The sequence below is a fragment of the Gossypium raimondii genome, chromosome 8 (genome assembly GCF_025698545.1).
Source record: "Gossypium raimondii isolate GPD5lz chromosome 8, ASM2569854v1, whole genome shotgun sequence".
Taxonomy (NCBI): Eukaryota; Viridiplantae; Streptophyta; class Magnoliopsida; order Malvales; family Malvaceae; genus Gossypium; species Gossypium raimondii.
In genome coordinates, this window is record NC_068572.1 from 17,554,434 (window position 1) to 17,578,263 (window position 23,830).

Here is a 23,830-nt window from a genome sequence, read left to right on the forward strand (position 1 = left end):
AGAAAATTAAGTATCCGATTTGTATGCATCCGAAATAAGAGAAATTTGTATAGTTATTGATGAAAATGCACATAATCTGAAAAATAGAATGAAATATTGTGTGGTTAAGTAAATGTTCTACAAATGAGCAAAAGGGTTAACAAATGGTAATCACCTTAAGTAAGTGAAATGAATAAATAAAATGTCATACTTAAGTGTTTTGAGTCTTCATAAAGAACTAATAAGTTAGTGGAATTAAATCTTCATTAGTAAGTGAAATATTTGAATTTATACTCCATATTTATAAAAGACTCAACACTAATATGACTCAACGTTAATTGCTTAAACGCTTATGTGAAAGACTTTTCTAAGAAGCTTGAGATTGTATCTTAGGAGGATCGCATCACCATACGAGGTTTAATAAGTGTAAATTAGTGGATTTTGTATTAACTTATAATAGTGTAATGGCATGCACAGAAAGTCTTAGGCTAGTTTAAGTATCCTTTAATTACATTAGCCTAGGTTGATATATGTTATTTAAAATCATGTTGGCATTTTTAAGTTTTGGTTCTTAAACTAACTTAAAAATGTTTATGTGATGAATTTGTATTTAAATGAGCTTTGATAAGGTTTTAAAATGATTTGAAACTTATTGGTATGTTTTGATTATGTTTAAGGATAATTTGAAGTGGTTTTAAACCAATTTTGAAGTTTCTTACACCCTGATTTTGAAATTTGGGGGTTTGGTATTGATACTTGCAAGTTAGTAAAACTACAATAGACATGCCAACTATATATACTTGTGGGGAAAGTATCGATACTTGTCTCTCAAGTATCGAGACTTAGCCTACTACACCTTCAAGGCTTGTATTTTTTAGCCGTTTGAACTACAAGAACCCCCAATTTATGTTTTGGACATGTCTAAATAGCTTAAATTTATTCAAAATAATTTTAAAATGTGTTTAAAGCTTTATGTTGAAACTTATTTTAATAGATTTTAATAAGTGGTGCAAATGATGTTTTTGCTAAAGGGGAAATTATGCAAAAGCGAATGAAGTGTTGTTATGACATTATTTATTTGTGTTAGTCATCGAACCATGTAAGGGGTGTGATCTTCCACAATTCATTGTGGCAAATTAGAGTCTTTTCGGCACTTAATGAGCTTGTTTTCAAGTCTTTATTAGTTTGTGCTTAATTTCAGTAAAATAAGCATTTTTACGCATATTTTGGCTATGGAATGACCTAATGGGCCAATACGGGCCTAGGGATGGACTAACATGTTCATCTAGTGTGCAGGACATTGTTTTTAGGCTAAGAATATGAAAGATGACAACAACGTCGCGATACCAGCATGTGCTGTTGCAACACCACACTTCGAATCCAAGTAAGTCATCCATGAAGTACAGTATTGCGGCATTGGTCCTGTGGTGTCGCGACACTGGAGTGACGGAATGCAAAAATAATTCAAGAGTGTTTTCATCTACACAACACATATTATTCAGCCTTATGGCTTGTAATTGACCTAGTTAGGGAGGACATTTGGCTATAAATATTGATGTTTAGCCTAAGTTTAGGAGGCTTGGCCGAGTAAGCCATTTTAGATTAGATTTTTAGGAGTTTATTTTCATTTTTAGTTTTATTTCAATTTAGTCCTTTCATTTAGAAAACATTTTTTTCCTTTGTTCTAACTTGGATTCAAATTGGATCTAAGCTTTCATTTATTTAGTGTTTATCAAGTTCTTTCTGGTTTTCAGTTGCAATCAGCATTATCTTCACAACTGGTAAATGAATTTCAGCTTTCACACACAAATCAATATCAAAACGGATCAATTTCTCTATTCCCATTTTCTATTTAAATATTTGTGTTGCATGGTTAATATGAAATTAGAGGAAATTGAATCTAGATTAACAATCGAATTTGAGAATAATTAATGAAAGAATTAGGGTTTGTTTTTGAATTAGTTGACTTAAATCATGCGTGATTAAACCCTAGGATTAACGACCCTAGGAAGTAATTTAGGTAAACCGAATACCTCATAATTTATCCCGGTTTAATTGACAAGGTCGAAAGATAAGTTATTTTTGTTAATTAATTAATTAATTAGAGACTGGAAATTAATAATTGGTTAGTTAATAACTAATTTGATAAAACTCGAATTCTGAAGTTAATTAGGAACACTAACATGAGTTAATCTTCAGCTTGTTTAATTGAGTTAATTTCGACTGTTAGATTGTCTTCCTTAGTTTTATTTAGTTTATGTTATTTACATTTTTTAATTTTAATTTGCTTTTTCGTACTATAATTTTATGTTATTACTGTTTAGCCTTGTTAGTGTAGAAAAGTGAATTTTAGTTTAATTCAACCTCCCTTAGGTTCGATCCTTGGAATACATTCGAGAGTGTTTCGTTGTAACACTTTATTATATTGCAATTTGTCATGTATACTTGCGGACATCACTGTTTTATTAATTATCTTTTTGTTGTAGTATTTCCAATCTAGACGTTTGCACGTCTAGCAACGGTCAGGGTGTTACAAAAATTTTATAGTTTCCCATCAATGTCTGAGACACAAGACTATTTGTCTTGAGACATAGAAGATCAAACGCAAAACTTTCTTTAGGGGAGCAAAGTTTCGAAACTTACCCTAAAAGTATTGAGACATTCAACCATGTCTCAAGACATGCAAGTTCAAAACCAAAGTTTTTCTCCAAGGATGCAATATCTTGAGATATCCCTTCAAATTCTCAATACTTGTTCTTGATGTCTAATGACATCCTTTCAAAGTCTCAAGACAAGTTGTCTTCTAACTATTATAATTTTCAACGATGTCTCAAAACATCACTTCAAAGTCTTAAGACTCGTTCTTGATGTCTTGAGACATCTCTTCAAAGTCTTGAAACATTTTGTCTTCTAACATTTATATTTTCAATGATCTCTTGACACATCCCTTATATGTCTTGAGACATAAATTTGCAGATTGCATGAATGTATGAAACTAATACTCCTAACGGTTAAAAACTCCCTCCAACAATTCTAAATGTCTCCAAAACAATAGAAAGTATAAATATGATCCAATGACACTCAAATGAATACAAGAAACAATGTTACAAACTTCGTTGAGCAAAAATCCAATCTTTTCATTTGTTTTACTCATTTTCACTTGTAAACACTTACGATCTTATTTCTCATTCATTCTTTCAAGTGTCCAATTGTATTTGAGAGAGCTAAATCATTGTATATTTACCTTTTTGAGAGGTTTCATCCATTCTTAATTTTATTTATCAACTTGTGAGGGTTTACTTAAGGTTTTGAGCAGAAAACCTTAAAGGGAAGCGGTCTTATCTTAGCTATTCAAAAGATAGTGTATTGTAAAGGTTATAGTTTGTCTTCGAAAGGTATAAATTAGTAGATTGGAAAAAATCCTTAGTTGTGCTAAGCTAGGGTAGTGGAAGTAGGCAATTAAAGTCAAACCATTATAAATTCTTGTGTCTTTGATTTGTGCCTTCATATTCTTTTTTTTTAAAAACACCAATTCACCCCCTCCCTATCTTGGTGTAATTTGAGCTTAACAACTATAAAGCTATATTACATAAAAGAAGACTTGATGGTGATCTTTTCAATTAGCTGACAATAAAATTAGTAGTTGTTCGATTATTCCATGGATTTGTGATTTTGATACTAAGTGATAAATAATGTATTATTTTCTAGTAAGTCTCGAACGAACTTACGCTTTTAAAAATATTTGTCACAAGAGATATCATATTGAGACTATGAATAAGAACATTGAACTTTTATATAATACATCCATTATATCAATAAGAAATATTTATTGGAAAATTATCCACCTTCCTCTAGTCCCTCTAGTTTATACTATACAAATATTGGTATGTTTTAATCGAATCACATTATATAAACTAGAAGTATAGTAGTCCAAATACTTTAATTACTTGGCACAAATCACCAATGAAAACCGATAAAAATCTACGCATTTTTAGAATGTATTCAAGGTGATATCGTAACCTATTCATCACCATGTGATTGTTTAATTATTGCATAATTTTGATAGATACATCTATAAAATTGGAACATATGTATCTATTATCAACTTGCAATCAAATGATTATGACATTGCTTAATCAATTAAATTAAGAGCACAATTTCCAAATTTTGCAATTAAGGAAAATCATCTTGGTAATGCTAATGAGTTTATATCTTACAATTTTAATGATTATTATATGTCAATTGGAATAAATTTTGGAATGCCCATTGTAGATGTACATACACAAAATAGCTTAAGAAATCATTCATGGAATGCCTTCGGTTAACAACTTAGCCATTACTTATGAGAACAAAATTTCTCATATTTACATGGAGATATGTTATTTTAGATGTTGCAACACTTGTACCCATTAGGCTATTAAGTTATTATAAATATTCTCCATTATAATTGACTTTTGGTGAAGAGACAAATATTTTGAACTTTAGAATTTTTAAATATAAACTATTAATTAGAGATTCATTTATAGATGATTAGGAGAGAATAATAAGTTAGATGGAAAAAAATGCATTACCATTATCTCGGCTAGATCCTCATACAAAAGAATGTGAAGTAAAAGTTCAAAATATAATTTATTTGCAAAGTGCTGCAAATCTTAAACTTAAAGAGAGTAATCAAGTCTCATATATACCAACTAAAGTGCCTCGAATCAAATTTATGTTCGAGTAAGATAACATGTTAAAAGAAAAAAGTAAGTCAAGGTTAAGTGTCGTAAATCAATTGGCTCCAAAGGTCAAAATCCTCATAAAGAAAAATAGTAATCAAGATGATTGTATAGCATAGATATAAATTCCTTAAGAGACATAAGACATAAGACATGAGTAATCGTACTTCAAAATGAAAATCAAAACAGAAGGTTCTTAATAAATTATGTCACTATAAAAAACATATAGAACCAAAATGAAAAGTTAGCCAACAACATATTTTACACATAGTGTTACTGTTGAAATAAAATAAAATAAGGATATTAAACCTAAATTCGTCAAAAGAATTAAATTCACTTTCAAAACATAGAATTTTTAGACCAGTAGCTCAAACACCTAAATGTGGGGATAGTTTTTTTTTTTCGTGAAAGCAAAATGAAAATGTTAAATCTTCTAAAATATGAAGCAGGAGTCATAATATAATGATTTTTGCAAAGGCATGGCATGGATTATGAAAAATTATTCTATACACTATCACTTCCATTAAAAAAAAAACCTTTAATGTAATTAAATGGATGTTGTTACAACCTATAAGGATGGTTAAATAGTAAAATTTATATAAAAATCCATAAAAGATTTAAAATGTAAATAACATGTGGAAATTTTCAAGAAATTTGTTTAATATGCATATGTAGATCCTTAGACGGGTTGAATTAAAGCTTGAATCTGATCACCAGATTTGGATTCAATATTGTGACCAAATACAACCTTAAGACAGAATACTTGATAAGAAATGGTCCTGCAGTTGGCGTATTAATAATTAGCCTAACATCCATGGCTAGTTATCCCAACTTTGCATGCAAAGGTAATTGTAAACAAGAGAGTGGCATGCAATCCATGTAGAACTACAAAGATTCCTATTCCTAAAGAACGTTATATTTCTCAAACTTCTTATCTCCCTATACAATGAGATGATACAGCGTATACTTCTCAAGAGCAACAAAGGGAATAACTCAATTCATTCCAGTAAGGCTTATGATCACCTTCTAGTTGCTAATTGCCATCTCCCAAATCCCAAAAATCAGAGGTTGGCAGAATTTGGAGAGGAAGTGTAGGGGAGACATCAGATTAATTCCTACTTCATAGAATAGTTTTGTTAGGTAATCACCAAGTTCAGCTATCTACAGCAGGATTCAAACAACTGGGTTGAAATAACTCACAATATATGCAGGTTTCATTAACATTTTTACTAGCAATAATAGAAACGGCAAGTTTTTATTGTTACAGGCTAGGAAAACACACACACAAAACACAAAATTCTGAATTGAACTACCTTTAAGAGAATATCCAACTCCTCATTATGTTCCTCTTGCCATTCATCCAAAGATCAAACTTCAGGTTATTTACATGGATATGAACTTGTTTCTATATTACAGAATTCAGACCAAGAATCCTCCAAAACCAGAAAGTGTAACATAATGCTGAAGAATGCATTTTCTACAACTCAGAGCCTATCTAGACCAGTCTTAACAAATAGCACTAGCTTACACGCATACATCAAGACAAATAGTTGCACTCGTAAGAACAAGCAGCTAAATGTAATTTCAAATGCCCAGAAAGCTTCAAAATAGCATTTTCAGGATTCAAACTGTAGAATAATGCACACCAACCGAACATATTCATCAGAATTAAGAATAAACAGCCAGCCACCTCTTAATAAAATAAAACTTCTGGGCTAAGAGAATAGCAAAAGCTGCACCTTTCTAGATCCAATAAAGAAGTCCCTAAAACGGGGAGCTGCACAGTTAATATCTGTTATATTTTATCAATAATCCAGCCCTACTAATACCATCAACCAAAAAGGAAAACCATACAGTCCAGAAAAGTACCTAACAAATATCACTAAACAGAAGACCAAGAGAAATCTATATTTGTTCCATTGAAGTTCCTGCGAAACCTCCTTCAACTGATAGTAGTACAACTGGATTCTAAAAATTAGGTTATCATCCATCTGTAATAAAGTTTAAATAAAAGCAGAGCTTACACAAGTCATGACCTGCATCATACCAAATGGATTTTAAGACGGGACACTCTTAATCTAAAATTCTGATCTAAAGGAGAATGTAACACCACAAACTTGAAAAGAATCATTAAGTATTCACTTCTTTTACTTCTTTCCTTTCAGTTCCCTCTCCAGGTGAACCTTTTATGGTCGTTAAATAGTTAGGGAACTAACCTCAGAATGAAAATACTGCTATCGTGATCAGTCTCATAAGAAAAAGAGAGTAAATAAGGGTAAAAGCTTAAAATTTAGAGTCTCCATAGGAAAAATAGTTTTTCAATCATCTCCCCTTAATCTAGCTGGACTCTCAACTACATCAGTCAGGTTCATAACACAAAATCATTTGAAAGAATATAAGCTAGGTTACACATTCCCATTGGCCCACTACAAATAAAAATTTAAACTTGCACTAAACCTAACAGTATCATTACTCTAGTTTCAACCATTACGACCTACTTATGTCTAGCAAAATTTAACCTGAGGCAGCAAGTTTTAACATATAAAGAAGGGGCTACAAATAAAAATAAGACATCCATTCCAGAAACAAAACCAGTGTTCTGTAACAATATAGAAACGAGCAGTCATGCTTACATGGTTACAGTTCCGCAAGAATATAATGTGCTCCATGAGAGAGTCCAAAGTGCAAATAGATACAACAATTAAATTCACAAGCCGCCAGTAGAAATCAATGGTCAAGTCAACAACAAGAAACAGAAGCTTTGACAGAAGATGTTCTAGATTACAAACAGAATATCCAGTAATTCTACAAAAGTGAGCAAACGCATATCTCCTTGAAAAGAGAAAGGAATATTAAAAGAAAACAGAAATTTTGTATGGAAAAAACAATCTCATCAGAATTCAATTGCATGTATAAACCCCACTCTGATACCGATGATTTACCTCATAAAAATCTGTCTTACCCTCGGTAGCAGGCTTTAGACAGACCCCAGACAATGAAGTAGCTCCTTGCACTGAAAATTTTACATAACCAACAACTTCTAGTTCTTCATCAATGTCAGCAGAATCCAAAGGCATCCTTACCCTCAATTTGCCAGGAGTACCCTTCAGTGGAACCTCTGGCACATGCCACTTCAGTTCTCTCTCTGATCTGTTCAACACAGCTTTAGGTGAAACCTTTAACAATGTTGGATCAACGGGCAATTTCAGAACAAAAGTTACATCAGTCAATGGTGCTAGTAACTCCGGATTTGAAACATACTGTATCATCACAGAAAGTAATGTCCCACTAAGACGCTTGATCAACCTAACTCTCAGAGGCAATGGTGTCAACCTAGGTAACAAACTGTACTTTAAAATTGGTATAGGCTCCTCAGATGGGGGAGTTCTAACATGAAACATTCCATTTCCTAGGCTACTACACCGAGAACTCTGTATAACAAACCTCTTAACCGAACTAGTTCCTTCAACACGAAATGAAAACTCAGTATCCTTATCACCAGAAACTCTAGGAGGCATCGTTCTCAAGTAAACCACACCCATTAGTCCAACTCTAGCGAGCAATGATTCCCTAAACTCCGCACTGATCTCCTCCAAGATATACATTTCGGGACCTTTCATCTCAGTACTCTTCACCAAAAGATTCTCAAGAGACTTCCCTCCATCAGCACCAGCCGCAGCTGCAGTTGGAGCAGCACTATCCCCAGTTTGCAAAAGTTCAAGCCCACTAAGCCCTTCCTGTTTCTTAACCTTTTTATTTTCCAAAAATTCCGAAGCATCCAAGCCTCCACCCCAAGCATCAGTAAACCCTTCAAAAGCTTCTCCAAGAGTAGCCTGTTCACTGCCAAACTCAATTCCTCCGTACTTCCCCTCAAACCCTTCAACAGTAATGTCCGTAGATTGGGTTGCTTCAGCCGGGGGCAATGTAGTCACCTCTAACCCTGCCAACGCCAATGTTAAATCAGTAGCTGATGGATCCTTCGTCTTCTTAAACCCTCCAACTAAATCTTCTTGCTTATTTATGGCCTCACTGGCAGCAAATGGATCCTTCTCTGCTTCTGATTCCTCTGCTTTAATCATTTTCTCGTCTTGCTCAATTGTACTTTGAGGTACAATCGTTGAAACTTTCTGATCGCCAGCCGCTAGAGTTTCCGGAGGCAATTCGAAACTCGCATTGGAAAAGGCTTCAATGTTGGATTGGTGTTCGGTGGAGTGAAGTTCGACGGCAGGCCACGTGTCAGCACCACGTATCTTGGCTTCAGTGTCGAGTGCGGAATGGACCATCTTGGCAATCCCGTCGCCGTGCATATAGGAGAGCATGGCAGCGAGACGGATGTTGCTGACTCCACGTAGGACGATGTCGAGTGCCATGTAAACCTCGGCGTATTTTCGGGAGAGCTTTTCAGGGGTGACGTCGACGCCACGGCAGGCCGTCACGATGACACTAACGGCTTGGTTAACGATATTGATGCACTCAAATACGTTGATCGAATTGTCGTGATCGGCAGTAGTGATTCCGAGGACGTAAATGGAGTTTACAAGGCGGTAAACAACGCGATACTTACTTTCAACGCCGACGATTAGTTGGCCACTGGAGGCGGAAAGGGGGTCGTCGCCGATGGATTCAGTGGCAGCACTAGTTTCGGCAGTAGATGAGGAGGAAGAGGAGGAGGTAGCAGCGACGGAGGAAGGGGACTTGTTGGAGAAGGCAAGACGGGTCTGGCGGAAGGCGTGGAGAGCAATTAGAGCACGGGCAGGAGGGAACCATTCTCGGGTTTGGAGAAGGATGTCAGATCCGTTGGCTGGCTGGAGAGAGAGAGCCAAGCACGACATTTTTTGTTTTGTTTTCGAATTATGGATGATGTATCGATCTGGTAGGGCAGATCCACCAGGGCTATGGGATTACAGCCTTCAAATTGGATCAACGGAGGAGTTTTACTTTGGATCTCTGCGATTAGGTTTTGTTTGCAGAGAAAACAAGGAGAGGGGACTGACTTCAGGTAGATGTTGAACTTGCGGTGGTATGGGTGTGATGGGCCCAAACCTCTCAAGAGGTTGTTGGGCTTTCTTCCAATTTACTCTCCTAAATACTTATATTAAGTTCAATCCCTCTAAAAACATCACTCCTCATATATTAATTTTTATTTTAAATTTTACAATTTGTCCTTAAATTATTAATAAACTGAACAAATATATATCATGACCTAAAAACTCAACTATCTCCAAAAAAATCAATGTACTTTTTAATTATTGTGTCACTGAGAAAACTTATTAAGTTAGGTATTTTTTCCAATCATTTGGTAGTTCAAAAATACGTATGTTTTTTGAGGATGCTTAATTTTTTTATAGGTCGAGTCATGAATAAATCAGTTGGATATGATATATTTTACTAAATTTATCAGTAACTTAATAACAATTTGTAATGATGTCATAATTTGAATAAATTTTAATGTATAAAGATAAATTTTGAGCAATTTTTAGTAGAAAGACTAAAAATGAACTTTACATAGTAGTATAAGGACTCACCGTAGACTTTGAGTATTTTATTTTAAGGTAAGCCATATAAATCATATATCTCTTATCAAATTTTTGAAGCAATGTGCAATTGTCGAATCCATCGAAAATAAAATCTATTTCAAAAGAATAATTAATAGAAGCAACAAGTCAAATCCATAGAAATCGATGGAATTTTATTCCTACAACTAAAACAAATAAAATAAAGAGGAATGGGGTTTTGTTTAAAGAAAACTTTAAAAATTAAAATTTAGAATTTAGAAAAAAAAAACAAAGAAAGCAATAATCAAAATTTTGGGAAAAGAAAACAATAAGATGAAACTCTAGTTAAAATAAATTCTTCCTTTAATTAAAGGTTTTGATCATTGATGGAAAGATAAATTTCAATGTTTTTTACACTACAACAAAACATGTTAAAGGTGACACATGACTTGAGACGCATCAGGGTTGCATCTTTTTAAATTGACTCGCATCAATATGTAGATGCACATAAGTAGCATCTCCTTAGGTAGGCATTGAAGAGACAGCACCACAGCGCGTCTCCTTAGGCCTAACTTAAGGAGATGTTTCTGTTGTGTCTCCTTGGAACTAACTAATGGAAACATTAGGCCGTGTCTCTCTGGATTACCTATGGAGACACTTTCTTGGGTCTCCTAGGTTGTTGATTGTAGAGACGCCAATCATCATCTCCGTAAGTCTCTAAATTGTTTTGCAAAACTTAAACACCCAAATGTTCCGTTCTTACTTTCTTTGTAAGTCTTTTGAATCTTGCTTTCTTTCTTCCAACGTTAGTCTCTCATTCTCCCTAATTTTCGCTTCCTTACGAATTCACGATCTTGGGGTAGAGACAATGGTATGTCCATCTTCACTATCTTGAAAATTTATCCATCCATATGATTTCAAATTCACTTACATCAAGTTTAATGGGGTTTTTTTTATTTACTTTTATGTATATTATCCCAAATATCCATTGCATGAATGATTTTGTGATAGAATTATTTCATATGTATGTATGCAAATAATGAATAAGTTTGATACTGAACATGCACCTTACATATTCGCTGAAATGGCTAAGTCAATGTATTGTTTATGATGTAGACATTGGACAAAAGTTGGATTGATGCTCCCAAATTTAGCATGGTTTACATGAATGGAATAGCTTCATTCATTGAATATGCCACCAAGAATAGCACAAACAACCAGAACATATATTTTCCATGCAAGAAGTGCTATAATAGATTTCTCCTCCGCCCTAAAGTTGTACATAATCATCTTCGTCTATATTGTTTTGTGAAGTGGTATAAGAGATGGATTTTTCATGGCAAAACTTCTGCGTCAATTTTTTCATCAAATTCCCCCAATATGGCAAGTCATACGAGAAGTTTGAATGATATTGATGTTGATTTAGGAACTAGGGACTTGATAATGGAGGTTATTGGATTAAATGTGCCAGTACATGACAGAGATGAATTTAGTCACGGTGATCATGTTAATGGCGGAGGTGATGTTGTTTCCACTTTGCTTCCTTCTGAGGATGTTGGACGAACCACTGGTGAAATCTTATGGATGATTGCAAGGTACCTCTTTATCCCGATTGTCAAAAATAGTCTACCATATCATTCCTCTTGCGACTCTTTCATATAAAGGCCTTGAATAGGTGGTTAGCAAAATCAGTTACCGAATTACTAGATTTATTAAATGATGTTTTTCACACTTCGCTCCTTGCAACATATTATGAATCAAAGTAAACTCTCAAGAAGTTTTATCTTGGTTATATCAAGATTCATGCATGTCCAAATGATTGTACATTATATTAGGGTTCGGATGCAAATGCTACATCATGTCAAAAATATGGGCTCTCGAGATGGGTTACAAGTGCAGTTAAAGGAAATGAAGATTTAGCTAGGGAAGCAACAACAACCCATTCGCATTAAAAGCTTGCAAAAGTCCTCAAGTACTTTCCTTTGATCCCGATACTAAAAAGATTGTTCAAGTCATCCACAACTGTGGCTTTTATGGCTTGGCATGACCATTCTCATGTCAAAGATGGACTTCTCCGACATCCCATTGATACTAAAGCTTAGAAAGCTTTTGATGAGAAGTTTTTGGACTTCGCTTTTGACCCTCGCAATATTCGTCTAGGATTGGCAAGTGACGGTTTCAATCCTTTTCGAACAATGAACACCACACTTAGTACGTGGCTGGTGGTGTTGGTCCCGTACAACATGGAACCATGGACATGTATGAAGGCTTCATTTCTCATTTTATCAATGATAATACCATGTAAAAAAGGTCCTGGTAACGACATTGACATCTACTTGCAGCCATTAATTGACGAATTGAAACAACTTTGGGATGGTGTAAGTGCATTTACGTGCGTGTCTTATATGACCCTAAATGATTTTCTAGCATATGCAAACCTATCAAGCTAGAGTACTAAGGGGTGTGTCGCATGCCTGGTATGTGCAGTTGATGGTTCTTGAGTGCGATGTGCTTTGCATGGTGCCATTAGATTTAATACTAATAACAGAAGAACACAAAATCACTTAACAATAAACAAAAATAGAACGCCTAACCTCAGTTACGATTTATAGCTTTCGAGTTGTTGTTCAATTCATTGTTCTTGCAAAAGAGAAGGAAAAAGACCAGTAAACAAATGGACAGATGATGAAGAAGAAGAAGAATACCGAAACAAAATAGAAGCTTGGATGAGTAGAAATGAAGCAGAGGAGATGGAGGATGCATGCGACGGATTCCAAGGATGAGGATGACTTTTAGAATGTTTATAATATGGTATTTTAAGTCTGGAACTATATGTCTTATATAGGAAATCTAACGGGCCACGCGTTAAAACAGGCCAAAAATTACAGAAAACGATGTTGTGTCACAACATGCCACCTAATTTCTTAGGACTTTTGCTTCGAAGTGTTGTGTCGCATCACGTGCTTATGCATGTCATGACACAAGCTTGAAATTTTCAAAAATTTTGCTTTGAGGCAGTGTGTTACAACACAAGGGGACCTGTGTCGCAACACGGCCTGGGGTTTTCCACGTCCTTTGCTTTGAAGAAATGTGTCGCAACACAAGATTGCCTATTTCATGACATGTACTGGGCTTTGTGAAATTGATGTTTTTGGGCGTCTCAGACTCTTTAGGGTTGTGCATATTCACTTCAAAAATGCTTCTAAGGTCATCTTAGCCCTAAACTAACTTATTTTTAACCTAATTAAAATTAAAATTCATAATTACAATCCTCCAAAAATCCAAAAAAAAACACAAAATTACATATTTACAAAGATAATTTTGCGATGATTAAAATTAAGTATGGCTATCGAACTCGTCCAACAATCTATTACTATCTGATGTTGACTTTTTTTTCCTTTATCAAGCATCGCACTAAATTCATAGGGGTCTATTATGTTCAAATACTTCCATGTGTGTCTTTCCCTTAGACCATGTAAATGCCTCAATTAAGAATTCTCAAATGGACCAATACTAGCAAATGCCTCAAAGATGCAGTCATCAATTCTCCCGAGAGGCCACAATTACCGCGAGCAAACACATTAATTTAATGACGAGGAGCACATTTTTTCTATGCTACTAATACTTGTACTTGCTCTGCTATTTTGCCCAACCCTGGCTGAGGAAGAGTTATGGGGCGTAAAACAAAAAAAAATATGCTTATTTTATTTTGTTTTAGCCGGTAATACTATATATAAATATAAAATAGAAAAGTAAATATACGATAAATAATAAATAAAAGGCCACTCCATTTCGACAAATGACCCACGCCCAAGTTCCATAGCTTTGGATTCGCTATCTCGATCATGATTTTCCTACCCCCAGAGGGAAAAGTCCTTCCCTTTTGGGCCAGTTGTGGGCGAGGAGGGATTCAAACCTCCAACACCATGGTTCATAGCCACGTGCTCTAATCCTCTGAGCTAGAGGCCCCACCTCGTCTCCACTGGATCTATTCCTAAGAGTACCCTAAAGAAAATGAACATTTCCTCTCCCTAGCCATTTCGGCTATATACAGCACACTCGAAAGATACCTTTGATCAAGGTAATTAAGGGTTATATAGAACAATGCAAAACATTCATTCCCTAATTCTTTTTCTAATCCCTCATATTGGGAATCTTTGTCACATTGAAATGCATCTAGTTCACTATTGATTTTTATTGTTAATTCATTTTTCTCGAGGTCAATGGTTGATCTAGAAGTTGCCAAAAATAGCCTACCCAAAAGTATGGGGATTTCTTGATCCTCCTCGAAATCAAGGACTACGAAATTAACTAGGACAATAAATTTCCTCACCTTAACCAATTTGTCTTCAAGTACACCTGTTGGGCATACTAAAGACCTATTAACTAATTGTAGCGTTATTGAAGTGTTCTTTAACTCCCTTAATCTAAGTTTTCTATAAATTGATAGTGGCATTAAATTAATACTGACCCCTAAATCGCAAAGGGCCTTACTAAAATAATTGTCCCCTATTTCTATAGAATTCTAAAACTACTCGAATCTTTCAATTTAGAGGGTATATTTGTAGCAATAATAGCACTACAAGAGGCATAATTGTCAATTTGTTCTCCTTTTTATATTTTTATGGATAGAGATAATTTCTTGTAAGTATTTTGGAATATTTCAGTATTTTATCAATTAATTCCAACAGGGTAAAATTAACATTGTAACATCCTGAGATAGGGCCTAGAAGTTTTGGCTTCACAAGTGAGAGTTCGCCAATGTATCGACGAACTGGGAGTTCACCAATGAAGGAGTGTAACAACCCATTTTTAGTGAAACCAGAACAGTTGTTTTGGGATCACAAATCTGATGAGTAAATTATTATTTTAATGTTTATGGGATTTTAGTAAGGTTGTCTTAAAATTTCGTTAAGAAATTTTGATGTTTGCATGATTAATTAAGTGAAAAGGACTAAATCGTAAAAAGTATAAAAGTGGATTTCTATTAGTTAAAAGGGCTAAAGAGCTATGAAAATGAAACCAAGTGGACTTTAATGGTAATTAGACCATTTATGTGGTTAGTGGATGTTCATGATGTGGTTTTGATGAAATTTTGATATTACTTAAAGGTTAAAAAGGTAAATGTGTAATTAAGGCTAAAATAAATAAAACTAAATTACTTCATCTTCTTCCATCTTCTTCCACCAAATTTGAAGAACCAAAATAGCCATTTTTAGGGTTGAAGTTCGGCTAAGCTTAGATTGGTGCATGGTGAGTCTTTTTCATCCCAGTTTTAATGATTTCTATGTTTTTGTGGTCGTTTTAGCTTAATCTAGCTAACTCGGGGGTCAATTTATAAATTTTTTTAAGGTTTAGGGACTTTCCATGAACCTTTTTGAATTTTTTATGTTAAATGATAGATTGTACACCTTTGTTGAGAAATAAACAAGTTTTGTAAAATGATTTTTGATGAAATTTATATATAGGGACTTAACTTATAAAAATAGTAAACTTCATGTGAAATTTATGAAATGATGATTGGTATGGGTTGGTTTAAGTCCTTAGAGAAATTAGTTAGCTTGAAAGGGGGATTAAAATGCTTAGATTTCAATTTTTAAGCTTAAGGACTAAATTGTGAAAAGTTAAAATGTTGGGGGCAAAATGGTAATTTTCATAAATATGAATTGTGGACTAAATTGAATACTAGAGGTATTGAATGTATTGAAATTGTCTACGCCCTAGTCGTCGAGGTAAGTTCGTATGAACGGTTGTTACATTCATGTTATTTAAATGTATGTTATTATGTTAATTATAATATCAAATGATTGATGTGTAATTAAATCAATGCTATGACGGCTATGAAGTCTCGGTTGAATCTTAGGAATTCATAGGATACAAATGACATGTCATTAAGGATTTCATGTTTCGGGTGCTGGTCTTGAATGTTCTACTGATGGTTGAGGTCTTGCATTTGTTGCAGATGCTCCACAACTCGTGTGAGCAGCATCGTGTAGCTTACATTCCGACCTACAACTTGTGTGAGCAGGCTCATTTCAAAGCTCGTGTGAGCAATGATGTAAAGGAAAGGTTACAATTATATGTTTAAGCACACTTCGTGTGAGCTTTCCCGTGTTTCCGATGATATTCTATATGGTTCAACGGGTATGAAAAATAAAGGAAATGGTAAGTGTTCAAATGGAAGGTATCATGTACTTATGAAAAGGGAATGGTGACCTAAATGAGATGAACAAATCTGTAAGTTACTTATTATGGATGAATTCATTTGAACCATGTATAAATGCACTAACTTGTGTATTTGGTAAAGTTGTATAGGCATTGTGCCAAGCTTATGGTATTAGTTGGTGTAATAATTATGCTATTTACATTATGCAAATGAAATGGTAAATTGTGTTTATGTTATAGGAACTTACTAAGCATTATGTGCTTACGTAGTTTTTTTTCTAATATTTTATAGATTATCGGAAGCTTGTCGGAGACCTATTACACTATCCAACATAAATATCAGTAGTTTTTGAATGTTTTGGCCAAGGTTATAATGGCATGTATATGTTAAATTGTAATGTCATTGTGATGAATGTTTAGTTGGTGGATTAACTTGTATAAGTTGTGACATTGTTTGAATGGCTCAAATGACATGTTTTGTGATGGAATAGTAATGGTCAAGTTGAGGCATGTTTGGTAAGTTTTTGGAACTAGTAATTGATGAATGGTAAGTGGTAAAATATGCATGTTTAGGTAAGTCTTGATGATTGCATTTGAGGTGCCTTTGAATGGCATATTGGTTAGCTGAAATAGGACCTTGGAATGACGTATATATGTATGTTTAGGTATGGTTTGATGCTTTGTAGGTGTTCACATATGGTTCAAATGTTTATGCATGAATTGGTTTTGGGAATGACTTGTTTTGGGTGAATTTTGGGTCCACACAAGCATGTGACTCAGCCATGTGTGACACACGACCTTGTGTCCCCTGAAGGTTCCTTTGCATGCAAGTTAATGAGTTACACAGCCTAGCACACGGCCTGGCATACGGGCGTATGACCCTACTCAGAGAGTTACACAGGTGAGGACACGGGCTGGGAGACAGCCGTGTGTCCTTAGTTCAAAGGTTACACGGCCTGAGACACGGGCGTGTGTCTCAATCGTGTGTGGCACACGACCGTGTGGCCCTTGTATTCAATTTTTTATAACTTTTTCCCGGACCTTTCAAATGATTTCAAATTTGTCCCGAATTTTTTCTATGGTGTTTTTAGGGCCTCGAGGGCTCAATTTAGGGACGATATGTATGTGATTGATTGGTTTATATTATGTTTATGATAGTATATGAAATATATGTTTAAATGTTTTATTTGTACGATAATGCTCTGTAACCCTAATCAGGCGACGGATACGGGTTATAGGTGTTACAAGGAGTTTACCAGAGATATGATGAAGTAGTGTACGCCAAAAGATGCGGTAAAGGGGTTCGCCAGATTCATTGCAAGTTGTGTTCGCCAATTGATTTGGTGAACTGGTGTTCGATAGTCAAAGTCAATTCAGACTGATATTAGGAAATTAAGATATTGTGTATATAGGATACTTTTCGTGTACGCAACCTTCTTCTAAATCAATTAGGGTTTCCTAAGTCAAGTAGGGTACCCTAAGAATACTAAGACACTAAGTGCCTATAAATAAGCCCCTTTTCCATGAAAATTCTGATACGATCTCGGTTTAGTAGTTGAGTCCGAGTCATTTGGTTCCCGATCGTAAACGAAGAAGTAGATTAGACGAGAAGGAGTTAGAATATATTGGTGTACAAAGAAGTAAGATAAGTTTGTGCAAAGTTGGATGTGGATTTGGTTTAAGTCGAAATGGTGTGAATAGAATGGAAGAGTTCGGTTTAAGATAATTAAGAAATGGTATTTGGTTTTGGTACGTTTTGGTATTTGGGAATTGGTACGAAATGGTATGGAATTGGTATGAAATGGTATGGTATTTGGTACGAATTGGTAATGGTTCAAAGAGGTCAAGAATGAACCAACACTAAAGAAAAGTGTCGACCCGAAACTTATAGGACCTAAATGAATTGGAAATGGTTGAAAAGGACCTTGACCCGATACTTAGGAAAGTATGAACCAAAGGTATCAAAAGTGAACGCCACACTCGGGTTTAAGGAGTGATAAGTTCGGAAAAGACTCGAAAGACGCCACTAAAAGCTTAGATAAGTCTTACGGGTCTCGAACGAAATTTGAGAGAAAATGCCTCACAATTTTGGCGACAATTAGCTAATTAGAAATGTCAAAAGTTCTTTCTGAGTAAAATTTCAGCTATTTATAAGCAACACCTAAGTGGCCGAACGGTCACTTACATTCCTTAAAAATTAAGCAAATGAATCACTTAAATGAACTAGCTAGATTTGGTGAACATGGAGCTCCATTAGACACCTTCTAGATGAAGCATTGGACTTAGAAAAACTTGGATGATGCATGGATAGCTAGGTTCGCCAATGGGCATAAATTAGCTCATTTATGTTGTAACTTTTGGTGAAGGTGACCAGCAATTAAGAGGATAATGAGCACCAATTCAAGTGTGAAAGCTCAACGTTGAAGAGTCATGGAGTGTGAACACATGGAACCGAAAAGCCAAGATGCATCCAAGAAATGTGAAAGGAATTAATGGGCGCTTTGAAGTTGGAAACATTAGCTCCCTTGGCGAATAGTCACCTAGGAATGTTGAATTCAGTTCACCAATTTGATGCATGTATCTCCGGTGCAATGTATCTAACATGCATGCACCTTGCTAAAATGAATCTTCAAATTCGCTAACCTTGTTAAATGATCCCACACATTCTACCAACCTATATAAATAAGAAGAACTAAAATTAATATGATATTTAGTGAACAAAATTAATATTAAAACCATGAAACATTAATTCGGTCAACTATATCACTAAAATCACTCATTAAATTTGGCGACTTTAAAGCAACTTAAAATCATGTAATAAAACTTGACATATTAAAAACATGCAACAAACATATTAATAAGTCAGTAATAAACTAATTAAATCGACTTAAATAAATATTCACTATTAAATTAATGTCTAGTTGATATTAATTTGAATTGAAAAGGTTTAAGTGAAGTTGAGCTAATTCGAGCTCATTGAAATGAAATGGAAGTTAATTCATTTCGTATTAAAGTGCATGATTGCTTTTCAAGTTGGTCCAAGCTTCCTCGATGTGACCAACCAAGATCTCGCCCAAACTTTGTCAACTAAAGTCAAATGACCTCCTTGAATTGTTTAGCTCGTGATCGGGTGATGGGACCTTGGGGCAACTCCAACGGCTCCTTGTTCGAGCTAGGTAGGACTTGAGGCGTGGCCGTATCAAATTCTCTCATCGATTATTCTATTGTCAAGTCTTTTTTCAGAACCAAATTCCTAAAAACCAAGGTAAGCCTTTGTCTTGTTAGGGTTGGTCGTCCAGAAAGCTAGGTTCACTTGCATATATGAATTCCGTAAGTTTTGTCTATTTAAGTAATCTATGTATTTATGTGCGTTATGAACCAGCCGGACCATCTACCAACAAGGATAAAGGCAAAGAAAAACTTATTTGAATTCTCAACTTTTCAATGAGTGTTCTAGAACCACCATTCATTTCTGTAAACCACTATGTTTTCCGAAAATCATGGTTTTTAAAGAGTTCATTACTTGTGTTCGAACTATTATGTCTTCCAAAGAACTTAAGGTTTTTAAACTAAGTTCCAAAAGGAAGCTTTTCTATAAACTCTTTTTCAACTTATGTTTTCAAGTCATGTTTTCAAGTTATATTTTATATGTGCTCCTATGTGAGCCTATGTTTTAAAGATATGTTTTTAAAATATGGTTTTATAAACTAAGTTTTTACGAGGTTTTGTGCTAGATCTACATGAACAAGTGTTTTCAAGCAAGCTCCCTATGCGAGCTCAATGTGATAAGTATTCTATGCAAGCTCCTTTGTGAGCTTTATGTAGGATATATTGGTATACCAAAGGATTATGAGTACTCACCTTCAAGTTCTGTGATTTGGGCGTTAAGGCCTTGGGGCATGTGGAAAGATAAAGGAATGTCGAGCTATACTCCATTCACAGGGAAATGTTGGCATACAGGAGAGCATTTAGATTTATGCTACACTTATAGGACATGTTAAGGACTCATTGAGTCATTTTGAGGTGTTATAAGGATATTCGCATATCCAACAGATAAGATAAGACAAGTTATGACAAGTATTGAAAACATGTTCTATGTTCTTCAACGATTTTGATAAGACAATTATAAGAGCATGTTTCATGCTATACAAGATTTGTTTACATAAAAGAATAAGTCAAGTTTTTAAGTATGATTTTCGACAAGCACATTTGAAACTATTTTTCAACCTTACATGTTTTCTGACAAGCAGGATTTGTGAACTGGGTCTCACATCTTTATGGTGAACCTAACACATGAAACAATTTTTAGACTAAGTCTTTCTCTATTTTAAACTCCGTATTTTAAGCATACTTTAATTTTTTCTGAATATTCACCAAGTTCTCAATGAACTCACCACTCTTCTCTTACTTCATAGGTAAATAGGTTGCAGATGGTAGTGGCTAGGTAGATGACTTAGGCGAGGCTAGATCCTAAACAGATACCAGCGAACTCGAGGATAAAGGTGATGGGATTAATTGTGTGGGATTAGATTTATTATAGTCTTGCTACTATTATCGAAGTAATTTCCTTAAGTTTGTTTTGTTTTATTTTTACAGTTGTTGTAAACTATGCACTAAAATATTTTCCTGATAATCTATCTTCTACATCATGAATAAAGTTTAATGTTTCCTTACTTCTCCTTGCATGCGTACCATGTTGTATTCTTTTAAATTTGTCAAAGTATGACTTAATATCATATACGAGCCTGTTTTATTGCGACCCTTGTATGTTTGCAACCTTATTATGCATGCGAAACCTTAGTTGTGATAACCTTATTATTTAATGAACCTATATAAATACAAGAACCCTGCATGAATGAACTCTTTTTTTGTGAAGCCCATTTGCATGCGAACTTAATTTTTGTGCGAACTCATGCTTTATGTTGTTATGCAAAGTCATGCTTTACTTTGTTATGCAAACCTTTTTCTCTATTTGTTCGATAAGCTCACATGTTTCACATTCTATGTAAGATTTTATTCCATTTTTTGTTATAACTTAGCACTTTGTATTTTGTATATACGTGGTGTTTTGGAGGTTTGGTTGGGAGTTAATGGAGAGTCACTTCGGTGGCTAACGTGGCTCATCAAATTTGGGTCAAACCAACTTGGTTGGGTTTAGGGTGTTACAAACATTAAGGGATTTAAATAAGTTCAGAAAACTTATAAAATTTGATTTATCACTCTTCCGTTTGTCCTTAATCCTCGATGGGAATGGTGATTTCATGATTGCAGAGTTCGTGATTACCTTCTCAGCCACCGATTTAGTCATTTGTTCAATTGGCTCATCATGCTTCTTTTCATCCATGGGTTTCTCAACGGCTTCTTACAAATCCTTGCCTGTTTAAAAAGGAGCATTAATATTGTTCAGAGTCTTATTAGATCACAAGGCGATCGCAAGGCAATAGCATTTACGTGCTCATTTCTATCCTTCCAAGGATTAGTCTTCATATTGCCCGAGATTTCAGTACCAATTTGCCTTTGCATATTGCTCATTGTCTCCATCATTTGGTTCATTTGGTTCTGGATGATTTCTTTGAAATCCATTAATGTGTTTCTGGTTAAGTACACTCAGACTGTACTTGCCGAATATCTGCCTTCATTGGTTGAATCTCTCATTCTATTTGATTGAGTAATTGACCACATATAGCATGGTCATTCCCCAATGATCTGTCTTGATATCTTTGTATATGTGGAGGTTGGTAAGGAAGGTTTACTCAATTTTGCAGTTGATTTCCACCTCATTGATTTCCTCCCTATTTTAGGTTCGGATGATCCTTCCAACCGACGTTGTATGTATTCAAATATGGATTTTCACCCTAATTACCCACATAGTTATCTTCATTCAATTAATGATCTGAATTTTGCCCACAGTGTTGGGCTGACTCTGTAATGATTGATTTAGTTGCTACTTCCAATCGGTTCAGCTTCTCCAAAATTATCATCCAATTTTTGGGTGACTTTCGTCACTTGTGGTTTTTGGCTATAAGTGAACCTTTCATTTGGCCACATATATGAGTTCATAGCCTTATCATCGATAATTTGACAGGCTCACTCATATGTATAGTTCATTAAAGCACCTTCAGATGCACCATCCGGTAGATCTCAATTTTTTGTCTAAATCGTTATAAAATAATTGCATTTGGAGCCACTCTTGCATTTTGTCATAAGGACACTTCCTCACCAGTGACTTGAATCGATCCCAAGCTTAATATAAATTTTCACCTTTGAATTGCTTAAAGTTGGCGATCTCTTAGTGGAGCTGAATGGATCTACTAATTGGGAAAATTTTATGTAAAAATTTTCTCGCTAACTCATCCTATGTGGTGATGCAACCTGGTTCCAATTGTTGGAAAATCAGGTTTGGAAAATGCAGCGGAAAATAAGTTTAAGGGAAAAACAGAGTTTTAAATCTTTTTCCAAATCTGGAACTTGGTTGTGATATCTAAAGTTATAAACACTTAATCAAAATTGTACCTTTTCGATTCCTCTAGGATGAATGCTTCGATCAAGCAGTCTTCTTTGCTATCTTCAAGCTCACATCTACCAAGTGTAGGCTCGCTTTGAATCAGAAAATTTTCCACAAAACTATTAGTGGGACAATTTCATAATTTCTTTAAACTTTAAGGTCAAGTTGTAAATAAGAAAGTATCTCTAGAAAATTTCTAAAATAATTTCTTCAAAGAATTTTCTCTCTACAACTTTTATCTTGAATTCAAGTGGCTAAAAACTAGTGACCCAAGTTTCTCTTTATATAAGGAGAGTTTAGAAAGTTAAATTTTGATTAAACTTAATCACTTTAATATTAAATTAATATAATACTTATCAAGATAAATATTAGATTAAATTTAATATTAAGATAATCGCTTTAATATTAAATAAATAAAATTTTAAGATAAGTATTAAATTAATATTAATATTAATATTAAAACTATTAAAACAATATTATTTTTAGAATAATTAATTTGAAATCAAATTGTCCGGTAGAGTCCCAGTAGGAATGTGATTCCTCTACTACTCAACTGTCGAAGGACTACCCATCGGCCACCGGAACGTCGTCGTGACCGTCGTCAGCACTATCGTGCCCAGAGTTGCCATCGAAGGTGCGCCACCCTCACAACACCTCGAGCCGGTTCGATTGTTGCCGATTTGGTTTAGGCTAGTGATGGCCCGACCAGTTCGATCCTACCACCGTTGGACCGTCAGCCCAATTTCACATAACTAGCCTGATTCGACCAGTTTCTGGGTCTTGATCTCGGTTTTGGGTTCTCGAGCCCAATTTTTTATATTAGGTCCAATTTTCAAGTTCGATTACCCATTGAGCCAATTGTCTGACTTGAAAATTAATTTCCAAAAATATCATATTTATTTTAATTAATTTGATTAATTTAATTTTACTTGATCAAAATTAATTTTCTCAAAAATATTAAGATT

The 23,830-nt window shown here is 34.7% G+C and overlaps 2 protein-coding genes across 2 annotated transcripts; one reads left to right on the forward strand and one right to left on the reverse strand.

Annotated features, from left to right (window-relative positions):
- Nucleotides 1–7,254: 7,254 nt before the first annotated feature.
- LOC105790944 (uncharacterized) lies at nucleotides 7,255–9,742 on the reverse strand. Its single transcript, XM_012618759.2, has one exon. The coding sequence runs from the start codon at nucleotides 9,530–9,532 to the stop codon at nucleotides 7,601–7,603; it is 1,932 nt and encodes a 643-aa protein (XP_012474213.1). The 5' UTR covers nucleotides 9,533–9,742; the 3' UTR covers nucleotides 7,255–7,600.
- A 991-nt stretch (nucleotides 9,743–10,733) lies between these two features.
- Nucleotides 10,734–12,999, forward strand: LOC128043120 (uncharacterized). Its single transcript, XM_052635315.1, has 3 exons — nucleotides 10,734–11,066; nucleotides 11,312–11,790; nucleotides 12,031–12,999. Exons 1-3 carry the CDS (start codon nucleotides 10,944–10,946, stop codon nucleotides 12,113–12,115), a joined length of 687 nt encoding a protein of 228 aa, XP_052491275.1. The 5' UTR covers nucleotides 10,734–10,943; the 3' UTR covers nucleotides 12,116–12,999.
- Nucleotides 13,000–23,830: the final 10,831 nt, after the last annotated feature.